This window comes from Pogoniulus pusillus, chromosome 3 (assembly GCF_015220805.1).
Source record: "Pogoniulus pusillus isolate bPogPus1 chromosome 3, bPogPus1.pri, whole genome shotgun sequence".
Taxonomy (NCBI): Eukaryota; Metazoa; Chordata; class Aves; order Piciformes; family Lybiidae; genus Pogoniulus; species Pogoniulus pusillus.
This window is the reverse complement of record NC_087266.1, coordinates 8,073,991-8,086,335: the sequence shown is the minus strand read 5'-3', so window position 1 is coordinate 8,086,335 and position 12,345 is coordinate 8,073,991. Positions and strand designations below refer to the sequence as shown.

At 39.8% G+C, this 12,345-nt stretch overlaps 1 protein-coding gene across 3 annotated transcripts in view; it reads left to right on the top strand.

The window, feature by feature from the left end:
- Positions 1-12,345, top strand: part of GRM5 (glutamate metabotropic receptor 5) — a 285,162-nt gene that overhangs the window by 248,852 nt on the left and 23,965 nt on the right. For all 3 annotated transcript variants that reach the window (XM_064169703.1, XM_064169723.1, XM_064169712.1), the window contains one exon: positions 5,628-6,567. In XM_064169703.1, the coding sequence (XP_064025773.1) occupies positions 5,628-6,567 (940 nt within the window). The remainder of the gene's footprint in view (positions 1-5,627; positions 6,568-12,345) is intronic.

Sequence of the window (12,345 nt, the reverse complement as noted above, 5' to 3'; positions counted from 1 at the left end):
TGACTCCACCACATCCTTGGGTAGCCTGTTCAAGTGCATGAGAACCCTTTCAGTGAAGAAATTTTTCCTTATATCAAAACTAAGTTCCCTTGGCACAACTTGAGGCTGTTTTTTCTTGTCCAATCACTTGATACTAGGAGGAAGAAATCAACCACCACTTTGTTACAACCTCCTCTCAGGTGGCTGTAGAGGGAGATAAGTAGATCTCTCAGCCACCTTTCCCTCAGACAAAAACCAGTAATCACTATAGCCTTTCTCCCACCATTTGGGATTACAAGAAGGGAATCATTCAGAAGTATTAATAGAAAATAGCAATAATATTGATAATAATAATACACTTTAAACAATATGTGCCAAATCTGTGCCTTCAGGGATGGGGCCTCCACCACCTTCCTGGGCAGCCCATTCCATGAGGGTGGTGTGGCATGGCATAGGAATGGGTTGCCCAGGGATGTGGTGGAAGCCCCATCTCTGGAGGTCTTTAAGGCCAGGCTGGAAGGGGTTCTGAGAAACCTTATCTAGCACGAGGTATCCCTCCCCATGGCAGGGGGACTAGAACTAGATGATCCTTGAGGTCCCTTCCAGCTCTGACAATTCTGTGATTCTAAATCCTATGTGGAGACTCATTTACAATTATAATATGGCTAAGTTGGTTAGGTTTCAGCCTCAGTGTTTGGACTTCTGCTATCCTTGAAACTGTCTGTGAAAAGTTAGCAAGAAAACCAAGTCTTCTGTCAGCAAGTTGATCTCACTGCTCAGGATGCTAAACTTCTCTGAAAAATATTTAGGTCTTAATAATAAGCAACAAATTTCTTCCGGTTAGAGGCTTCATGTGCAAATTCAGGAGCACATGATGTTGGCTTAAGAGACCTCACTGAGTTCTCTTCATTTTCCAGAGTGCATTTTATTCACAAGCCTTAGTCTGTCATGTTTATCTTTGGAACTAATTTATGTATATATTTTATATTGCCTACCATGAAAGACATATTCAGCGCTAAGCTAACATATTTTTATGAATGCTGAGGGCATGGCAAAGTCTCTTAGGTGTCAAGGCTGTAACAACAAATTAAAAGAGTGTCAAGATCAAATCCTTCAAAAATATGAGCTGTAATACAGAGCTTCATATCTGTGAACTCCTCTCCCAGATGAACTAGTTTTAATGAAATACGAAAAAATCAGAAATTACTGACAAGTATACCTCTACAGAGAGAGCACAGGGTTCTAGTAGACCTATGGCACTGGCCAGGCCTTAGAGAGCTCCTCCTCTCTTTCTTAGTGATGCAATTTAGCCCATCCCTAAAGTAGCCAAATGTCTTTCCAAAATATCACTTCATTTATTCTTCCCCAGAATATCCTTACACATCCTTATCTATAATTTGTCGTTGATATTTGATGCTCCTTTCCAAAAACTTTTCCCTAGTGTGTCAAATAAGACTCTGATTTTTTGTACTTGCTTGTATTGCTATTAACATGGCCTACATTTCTGGCCAGGGGAACACAGAGCCAGTTTTAAATCACTGTTACTGGGGCTCTGGTCTCAGAAGCCGTGCACTCTTGAGCACGAAGTAGAACCACTCTCACCTGCTCTAAACTGGACTGGCTCCTAACAGCCTTTTCAGAAGCGAGATTGTCTCATCACACTGCAGGGACTACATGACAGGGCTGTTGGCTGTTCCACGTGGACTTGCTGTGCCTGCTAGGACATAGGAATTTCTAGAGGTGGATTGTGGGGCAGGCTTTTGTCCAAATGAACCCTGAACATACACATGCTTAGGGAATAGGAATGAGTTCTCTTCATCATTCAGCTTTTGCTTTCATATAATCCTGGCCATCAATCTAACCTGAACAGTCACAGAGCTCTTTTCTCTTATTTCTTTTACTTGAACTAGTTGTCCCTTTCTGCAAAGTGTCATTGTCAGAAACTATTAACTGCAAACCTGAATACCTCACCAATCATTGCTTTATAAAGATCAATCAGTCCTTAAATCTTAATTGAGGAATAAATCATTGCACGGTTTAGCATTCTCCTTGTAAAGCCAGAAAAAGATGGGACAAGTTTTCAATCCTTTTCTCAATTATTTCATTAAGAACATGTACAAAGAGTAATAAAGCAAGGAAGGCATGAAATAGCTTGAAATTAATGAAACATGTTTGGTTATGCTTTACCTCTGCTGTAACATTAGAAACTGAGCAGAATTCATCCACTATATCCTTATCATCTATATCCATATCTGCCAGCTGTCAGATTAAGATATTTTCTATTCCATTTCCTGTCAGAAAAAATATTCAGTAGTACTAGAAGCTGGTAACAGTTTGTTTCCCTAAAGGATTAACTAAATTTTGGTTAAATTGGAAAGATATTTAGAGATCATCTACATGTAAAACTTCCAGATGAAGAATCTACATGAGGATATCTGCACACATCAGAGTGTGCAGTTTGGTTTTCAACCTTTTTGTACCACTTACTCTTACTGGTATAAAATGTTGATTTTAATTATGTGATTTCTGTGCTACATTAATCTTGAAGTCAGCATGAAATACAGTGTCTACCTCCCAGCTAAACCAAGAAGGGTCACAAATGCATCATCAACTAATGCTATGAGTGTTTCATAAAGATCTTAAAGATCTTTGTTACATTAAGATGTGGCAATAATTTTATTGCAACAGAAATCTTTGTACACCAAGTCAGTAAAAATACGGATGGCAAATTAATCTATATTTAGTAACAAAAAGCACAACTCTGTTACACTGGAGAAACTGCAAATGTATATCCTGTCAACTGTACTGTCAAAAACTTGTTGGTCCAAACCCTTCTGATTTTTCTGCAAGAACATCTGTCTAGTTCCTTTACCATGCACTCTATTGAGTATATCACCTTATTTTTTTTTTTTTGAGAATAGTAATCATATAAAGATACAAAACACTGAATAGTAGAAAATAGAAGAGCTGAGCCTAATATCTACCCATACAATTTCATGAAATGATTACTACTAAAATTGTCAGTGGTACACTTGGAAAAACTAGGCTCCACTTAAAAGGCAAAAAAACTAACTCTTCCCTGTAGAAATGCCCAAATTACAGTCCTGATGTCTACATTTCTGTTCATCAAGTCATTGAGGTCTCAGGTTCCCTAATAGGAATTGATTTGGCCATCACACAATGCAGATTATGCTCACTGCTGAAAATACAGATGTGGGCACTTCCTTGGGGTCAGGTATCTTTCCATGACCCAACCCAGCTCAGACAGACACCCTTCTGTCTGACCTAACCTCACCAGAAGACAGCAGCTCCATTACGTCAATCCTAAATTTTGAGGTCATAAAGATTTTTCAATCAAGATTAGTTAAGCTTAGTAGAAGCATAAGGGAAATAAGAGGTTCTAGTTTAATTTCCTACACTCCATTATCTCCTTCCAGCTGTTCTGCCCTGCCTGAAAGTGCAAGTGTGTCTACTGTTATCAGGAAGTTGCACTCCAGAGCATAAAGGTCCTCTGCTCTTACACTGTGTTTTATCTGGTTGAGATGGAGTTCATTTTCCCCATCATAGCACTATTCTTTGTATAGGTAGATAGAAAGACGCTGATAACACATTGGTGTTTAGTTACTGCTGAGCAATGCTCACACAACATTGAGACTGTCCTTCCAATATAGGTCCCTCACCAGTGACTGAAGGTGGCCAAGATCTTGGGAGTAGACACAGACAGGAGAGCTGGCTGAAAAAAAAAGTATGATATGCCATATGACAGGCTCAGCAGTAAGAGCTAAGAAAATGGAGGAAAAAATAGGGGGTTTGTCACTACAACATTTGTCTTCTTGTGCATCTGTTATGCATACTCAAGTCCAGGTTCCCAGGAAGGAGTTGGACTTTGTCTGCTGATGGGAAGAAGATATTTTTTCATTTCCTTTGCTTTCACAGGTGGCCTTTGCTTTGGCATTATTAAATTGCTTTTACTTTGACCAACTAGTTTTTCCATCTTATTTTCTCCCCACCTGTCCTCCTGATGAGGGGAGCATTAGAATAACTTGGTGGGCTCCGAATCAACCCATCACACCTATCCAAGTTTTATGGTATAAAAGAAAAGGAGAGGGTGCAAGTATAAAGTTTTCTGTCAGCTTTTACTCCTGTCTATTGATCCACCCACTGTAGAACAAAAAGTTCCATTGACTTCCCACTGCATACATACATAGAATGACTTGTTGAAACCTATGCATAGACTGAAAAACAAGTGTGTTTAGATAATTTGCACTGCTTGGACACTGACTTCTTCAATTCAGTATGATTTCAGGCTAAATGAGGTTTGAATTCCTCAGACATCTCAAAAGGATTAATGGAAGATAAGTGAGCATGATGTGCCATCCCAAATTACATATTATTTGAAACTCTGATCCTAAAAAAGATTTTGTTCAAAACCAGGTAGCATATCTGAGAAAGAAGAAATCACTTTTTTCTGGGGGTTGGTCTCTTCTGCCAGGCAACCAGCAATAGAACAAGGGCACACAGTCTCAAGTTCTGCCAGGGGAAGTATAGGCTGGATGTGAGGAGGAAGTTCCTGGCAGAGACAGTGACTGGCATAGGAATGGGCTGTCCAGGGAGGTGATGGAGTCACTGTCCCTGGAGGTATTCAAGAAAAGTCTGGCTGAGGCACTTGATGCCATGGTCTAGTTGACTGGATAGGTCTGGGTGCTTGGTTGGACTGGATGGTCTTGGAGGCCTATTCCAACCTGGCTGATTCTATGATTCTGTGATAATTATGAAGCAAGTACCAGTATCTTTCACAGGGTACATCTTGCCCTTTAAGTGCATATAGTGTGCAAACAGCTCTGAAGCATTTTGCATTGAAGTAATGCAATTTGATTCTCAGATTTGTTCGCACATTACTATATTTAAAGGACTTTAAAAGAGAAAATCCATTGTGAGAGGGGGCCTGGAGCACAAATCCTATGAGGAGAGGTTGAGGGAGCTGGGCCTCTTTAGCCTGGAGAAGAGGAGGCTCAGGGGTGATCTTATTACTGTCTACAACTACCTGAAGGGGCATTGTAGCCAGGTGGGGAGTGGCCTCTTTTCCCAGGTAACCAGCAATAGAACAAGGGGACACAGTCTCAAGTTGTGCCAAGGTAGGTATAGGCTGGATATTAGGAAGAAGTTCTTCACAGAGAGAGTGATTTCCCATTGGAATGGGCTGTCCAGGGAGGTGGTGGAGTCACTGTCCCTGGAGGTGTTCAAGAAAAGACTGGATGAGGCACTTAGTGCCATGGTCTAGCTGATTGGCTAGGGCTGGGTGCTAGTTTGGACTGGATGATCTTGGAGGTCTCTTCCAACCTGGTTGATTCTATGATTCTACGATTCTATATTAATCAACTTGGCCATTTATTCAGTCATCATGTTATATTCCAGATAAAGTGTATTACTGAAATAAGATGTCACTAAAATGTATTTATTATGCCATTATATTACTATAATCGTACCAATGCTTGTTATAATGGCACCTTCCTGGAACACAGAAAGAATAGATCTGTGACTGTATTATTAAAGAATCTCACTCCTACGTACTTCAGTTTGTATTCTTTCTTTTCTTCTTATTGTTTTGTTTTGTTTTGTTTTGTTTCTTTTTCTTTCTTTTTCTGTAGGTTGTGACCTCATTCCAGTCCAGTATCTCAGATGGGGTGATCCTGAACCAATCGCAGCAGTTGTTTTTGCATGTCTGGGTCTGCTGGCCACTTTGTTTGTTACAGTTATATTCATAATATACCGTGATACTCCAGTGGTCAAGTCATCCAGCCGAGAACTGTGTTACATCATTCTAGCTGGCATCTGCTTGGGTTACCTGTGCACTTTCTGTCTCATCGCAAAACCTCAACAGATTTACTGTTACCTGCAACGAATTGGCATCGGCCTCTCCCCAGCTATGAGCTATTCTGCTCTAGTCACTAAAACCAACCGCATTGCAAGAATCCTGGCTGGAAGTAAGAAGAAAATATGTACAAAGAAACCTAGGTTCATGAGTGCCTGCGCCCAACTGGTTATTGCATTTATCTTGATATGTATACAATTAGGCATCATCGTTGCCCTCTTCATAATGGAACCACCAGATATAATGCATGATTATCCAAGCATCCGAGAGGTCTACCTGATTTGTAACACCACCAACCTGGGTGTCGTAACTCCCCTTGGATACAATGGATTATTAATTTTGAGTTGCACCTTTTATGCATTTAAGACAAGAAATGTTCCAGCTAATTTCAATGAAGCAAAGTATATTGCCTTTACAATGTACACCACCTGCATCATTTGGCTGGCTTTTGTGCCAATATATTTTGGAAGCAACTACAAGATAATCACCATGTGTTTCTCAGTGAGTCTGAGTGCTACGGTGGCCCTTGGCTGTATGTTTGTGCCCAAGGTCTACATCATCCTTGCTAAGCCTGAAAGGAATGTACGCAGTGCATTCACCACATCGACTGTGGTCCGCATGCATGTGGGGGATGGAAAGTCATCTTCAGCTGCAAGTCGCTCAAGTAGCCTGGTCAACCTGTGGAGAAGAAGGGGATCATCTGGTGAAACCCTTAGGTAATGTTTGCCAATATGGGAGTGTGGGGAAGCAACAATGGTCTTCTGAGAGCAATTAATAGTGGAAGGACAAAGAAAAATACATTCATTCTGTTTGCCTCTCCACTGGGAGAGGAGTGTGTCCTCTAATATCTTTATTAGTTTCTGGTTTGATTTAGACAAAATGTTGTGCAAAACCAGGGGAAGGAGTGATGAGCGAACAATTACAAGGCTGGTGGTATTGGTTGTGTCAACTGTGTGCTTATTGTAGAGAGGAAAACAATAATCTTAGGAGAAAAAGACAACAGAAGAAGAAATATAATTAATTATATTTTTCCGAATGCACCCATCAGACCGTGACACCATTTACAATCTCTTTCCCTTCAGTGAATTACAAAGTGTCTGTATTTTGCCTCTAGTCATGACAGTAAGGCCATAAGTGTCCTGCTATTTCTACATAATCAAGACGAAGTAGCAAACACAAGTGGCATTGTGAGCAGGCACTCTCAGGCATCTGAGACATTGTTTCATATGGCTCCTCTGTTACAACTTTTATCTCCTATTCCTTTGATTTTCCTTCCTTGCATTATCTCTTCCTGCTTTCTTTCTCTTTGTCTTCACCTGTCTTCTCTTATCTGTCTTGAAATCTTTTTCAATATTCATCTTCCTAACTCCATCAAAGTCAGATGCTCACAGGACCCTATCTTGCTGTCCTCCCTACTACTGAACAGACACTCCCTTGTGAGATATTTCTATGTTATTTCCCAGGGAATCATTTGAATTTAGCAATCATGAAGACAACTTGTATGTTCAGTGGATAAAGATTACATTAAGTGAAGACTAAAGAGAAAGGAGAGCTCTAGAGTGGAAATACTCTCCTGCTTCATAAGACAGAGGGTACTGAAGTGCACTCAGCTCAGTGGTTCATTTTCATCTTTGGATCGCTTTTACTTTTGATATGAGTGCTATGGGGATGATTTAGATTATTGATCTGCTAGCATAAACAAAAAATTCTACCTCTAAGAAAGTACAGTGAAATGGTTTTATCATTCCTCAGCTAGCCTGGAAGTAACAGCTGACTAGATTTTCCTCCTCACTGAAACGTATGTGGATTTCAAGATTGATAACATGAGTATTTCCAGACATGCCATTGTTCACAATTGGACCTGGTTTAGTATGAGGACAATTTACACTTCTATGTTTGTGTGAACCACAATTTAAACTTGAGGGAGGATTTTTTTTAATACTACCTGCAGGATGGAGTAAGCCAAAGCAGTGATTTGTTTCTGTCAGATTATTACTAACGCTTCTCCTTCAGTGACTTTGAGTTAGTACAGAAGCAGCCAGTCTGTTTCCAGATATTTTATACTTAGGATTAGTTAATGATGGCACCTTCAAGTGCCTTTCCAGGTACAGAGTAGCATACTATTTTAAAATAATAAATCCTTTATCAGCTTAATTAATGGCCACTTGAAATGTCTTCTACAGCCTCTGTTTGTAATCCTGAATGAACTGAGTTATTCAGGTTAGCAGCTCTATAACAACTTCTGGGTCACCTAAAGGAGGCATTCTTCATAGTATGTCCTCAATCCATCTTCCTCTTTGAGATCATTATTATAATCCTTTCTTTCGGTGCAGAGTTCATTTACATCACACAGGTTGTTTACTCAGCAAGATAAAGTTACAGATGACAGGAAGATCTTGAGCTTGAGAGGAATTTGGTTGTCATCATTTGGTCTGGAGTCTCTGCTTTATTCAGAAAAGTAAAGCACATACCCTACTATTAAACACTTTAAGTGACAAAGTGCATTTTCTTCTCTTTGGGGGTTCAGCTACCATGTCTTTCTTGTATCTCAATGTGTAGATAACATCTGCAGTAGAGAGTTATTAACAGAATGAAATAGATCTTCTATGACAATTAGTTCATTTTCAATAGCATTCTCTTGTAAATGTTTCCAGTCTTGAAGAGCAATGAAAGAATTCAACAGGCGTGTGTAGGAATGAAAAAGCATGAAGCTGTTATATTGACATATTTGCCTAGGTATAAAGAACCAGAACATTTTATTCAAGACCTGGAGAAAAACTTTAATGTCATCAGCAGTGCTAACCAACACATAAAACTGAAACAAAGAAGATACTCCTAATGCATGTGTTTGACTCTTCAGGAGGTTAAACCACAACGGTGCCAGTGAGCTTAGCATTACAGGATCACAGAGTATTAAGGGTTGGAATTGACCCAAGGAGATCATCGAATCCAACCCACCTGCCAGAGCAGGACCACACAATCTAGCACAGATCACAGAGGAACACATACAGACAGGCCTTGAAAGGCTCCAGAGAAGAAGACTCCACAATCTCTTTGGGGAGCCTGTGCCAGTGATCTGGGACCCTTACAGAAAAGAAGTTTCCCCTTGTGTTGGGATGAAACCTCTTGTGCTGCAACTTACACCCACTGTTCCTTGTCCTATCACAGGGAGCAAGTGAGCAGAGCCTGTCCCTCCACTCCTGACCAGCCCTCAGATATTTATAAACATTTATTAAATCCCCTCTCAGTCTTCTCTTCTCCAGACTAAACAGCCCCAGATCCCTCAGCCTCTCCTCGTAAGCCATGCCCTCCAGTCTCCTAATTATCCTCGTAGCCCTCCACTGGACCCTCTCCAGCAGATCCCTGTCCCTCTTCAACTGGTGACCATTGCTCATTGAGTGTGTTCCTGAAAGGTCTGAGAATCCCAGGACAAACAGGTTTCATCAGTTGTGGGAAATTCTCTCTAATAATCAATGTCTATATAGTTGCATGAAAGAAAACAAAACAGAGTCCTAAAATGTGCTGAATAAATTTATTATGCTACTCAGCACTTGACCTGAATCTTCTATATTCTCAAAGAGAGAAAAAGAAAACCACTTTCAGCTTCTGTTCTACTTGCAATGGAGCATGAGAAAGCATTTCACTTAATATTAAAAAAATATTTTTTTAAAAAATCTTGTTACATAAAGTAATAAAGTGCATGAAATAAATTCAGTACAATACTCAAAAGCTTTTTTGGCTGGGTAGTTATTCAAATAAACACTGAAGTACTCAGAATCAAAGGAAATATGCACCAGGACTATATGGCATTATTTTAAAAGCTCAGGGGGGGGTTATTTAAAAGAGAGTGAGTCATTGCTGAATTTTAAAGAATGCTATTTAAGCCACAGTGCATAGAGGGGCCCCTATCATTAGTATTTTGTTTCTTGATGCTAATTTATAGCAGAGTCTAGTATTGCATCTAATTATTGCCAAACAGATAATGCCAGTGCTCTATTCAGAGCTTCCACATCAGCTGCAAAATGACAGATAACATGACTGGTTTTGCCTAAATAAAGCAATGCATCTGTTAAAAGTCCTACATTACCTTTTTATGCATAGGTTATTCTTCGATTAAGAAAACTCAGGCAAGCAGTAGATGTGATTCTTAATGTACTGAAATACGTAGAAGGAGAGAGTAAAACTATTAATTGCTTAGTGAAATGAAAACCATTTCATGTAGGTTATAATGATACTGTAGTACTCACTATAATGTATTCTATCCTCATCTAGAAGTAGGGCTAAGAAACCAGACATAACTAGAAACAACTCCACAAAGAATTCTGAATGCTGCACAGCTGCTGTCAAAGCCACACAACCTGTGTAGAGAGGTATCTGGCCCTTCTTCTTCTAGTTATCTTACCAGGTGATTTAATAAGAACTAGAAAGGCCATAAGAAAGTTGAACAAATGCTACCTTAAGGTCCAAAGAACTGTTAGCACAAGTGCCACACAGCCCTTTTGAAACAGCCCAAAATACAGTACTCACGCTCAACTACCAAAGCCTCTCAGTCATGCTGCCTTGGTCCAGGGAACAGAATTTCCAGTATCTCTTAGCTTTCTAATAGCCTAGCCATTAATTTTACAGTACTGTCACCATAGTGTCTCTTCTGCAACATGTTTTTAAATGGCTCAAATCACACCTGTGCCATCTTCTAAACTTACATATATCAACCCTTTAAATATGTGCATCTCTCTCTACCTACTTGTAGAAAAGCAAGTTTTCTTTCCATTAAATCAGATAACAAAATCTTTTGGGTGACCAACAAAGTGTTAAAAATAAACCTAATGTCTTCATATGTCTCTCCCACACATCTGCTAAGCAAGTCTTAAAAGTCCTACCAATACTTTTCTTTCTGCCCTTTGCATTTCTCCCAAGTCTTCACTGTGCAACTAGTGCTCCTCCTCTCCTATTCACCCAGTGTTGGTTATAGTTGCCTCAGTTGTTCCTGCCCTCAGCTGCTCCTTCTGGATGTCCCCAACCACTTTCAAGGTCCTTCAGCTGCTTCAGCAGAAAATTCAGCCTATAACATTGTATTAAAAAGTCAAGAGGAACTTGGTATCCTTCTATGGATCAAGCTGTGGCTTGGACACAGTGAAGCTGTTCAGGCAGTGAGGTGGGAACTTCTGAAAGTGAAGTCAGGAAACACCCAAGATGAGGTTGTCACCTTGGAAATTAGAGGCTTAGTTTTGTAGAGCCCCATTAATTTTGTAGTGACAAGTAGAAGAAATAAATTAGACAGCTAAAAGTCTAGTTTGTTTGGTTTGGCTTTTTCTTCTGTGAGTCAGCCATTCTCCCTGTGATGATATAGGACTCCTTAGCTTTCTTCTATCACACTCTTAAAAAATTAGAAGCTGATAGGTACCCATTCCAAGTCAAAAATACTCTTGTGGAAAACTACAAAACAGATTATCCTTTTCTACGTGGGTTGGGACTGCTGAAAATAACTACTCATTTCAGAACAAAAGGATGGATCAGTGCTATTAATGCATTACCCAGGCAGGTAAACATGAACGCTGAACAGGAAAGAATCATCACTGGCAGTCAGATAAGGTTAGCCATATTCAAGATACAGTGCGTGTTTGTGACACTGCACATAATTCCTCCACACAGATGTGAACAGCACGATACTAGAAAAAAGGTGCAGATTGATTTCTGCACCTTATCATAGATGTTTATCCACAGAAACTCACAAATCTCAAAGAGATTAAAGCTTAATAGCCCTCTACAGCAGTGATGAACTTTCACAAGGATTTACTACATGATGCACTATTTCCTAAATAATTAAACATAAACTGTGGCTGTCAGCACAAGTGAAGTACTTGTTTTTAGCTCTTAATGCATTATCTTGTCCTTATAAGTATTTTGTCTGCCACTGTGATTGCAGAACCAGGTCATTCAGGAGTAGGGATCCTTTGCTATAGTAAGCCAACACACCCTCAAGTGTCCCAGAGAAAGTTTCCTGCATCGATCTCTACAATTTTGTTTTGTCTTAATCTACTTTGAAAAAGATGTTCACACATCCACCTAAGAATCCAATGCTATTTAAAAGCACCTTTTCTCTCTCCAAGTGCTACACTGGTACAGTAATAGCATTTTGATGGAACAAGAATCTGCCCTCACAGGCATCTGAAAAAGAATTCAGGTGTCCAGGCTCATGTGCTGTTAAATGTCATTCTCTGTCTCCTATGATGAAAACATGTTGAGCAAACTAGATTTTTTTGACTGGACTGGATTCAGCCCTGCATCACCAGTGATTGTAATTAGTGCTTACATCACATAGTCCCAAACTGTGCCATAATTAAGTATTTTTGAAACAGGCATCTACCATCACCCTCTGTGCCCTGTTTTCGCAAGGAACAGCTGGTTTTCCCTCATATCTTTTCTCTCTCTTTTTCCCTCTTATGACTGACAATATCCATATGGTTAGAATTCAAGCAGAAGCTATTTTGATA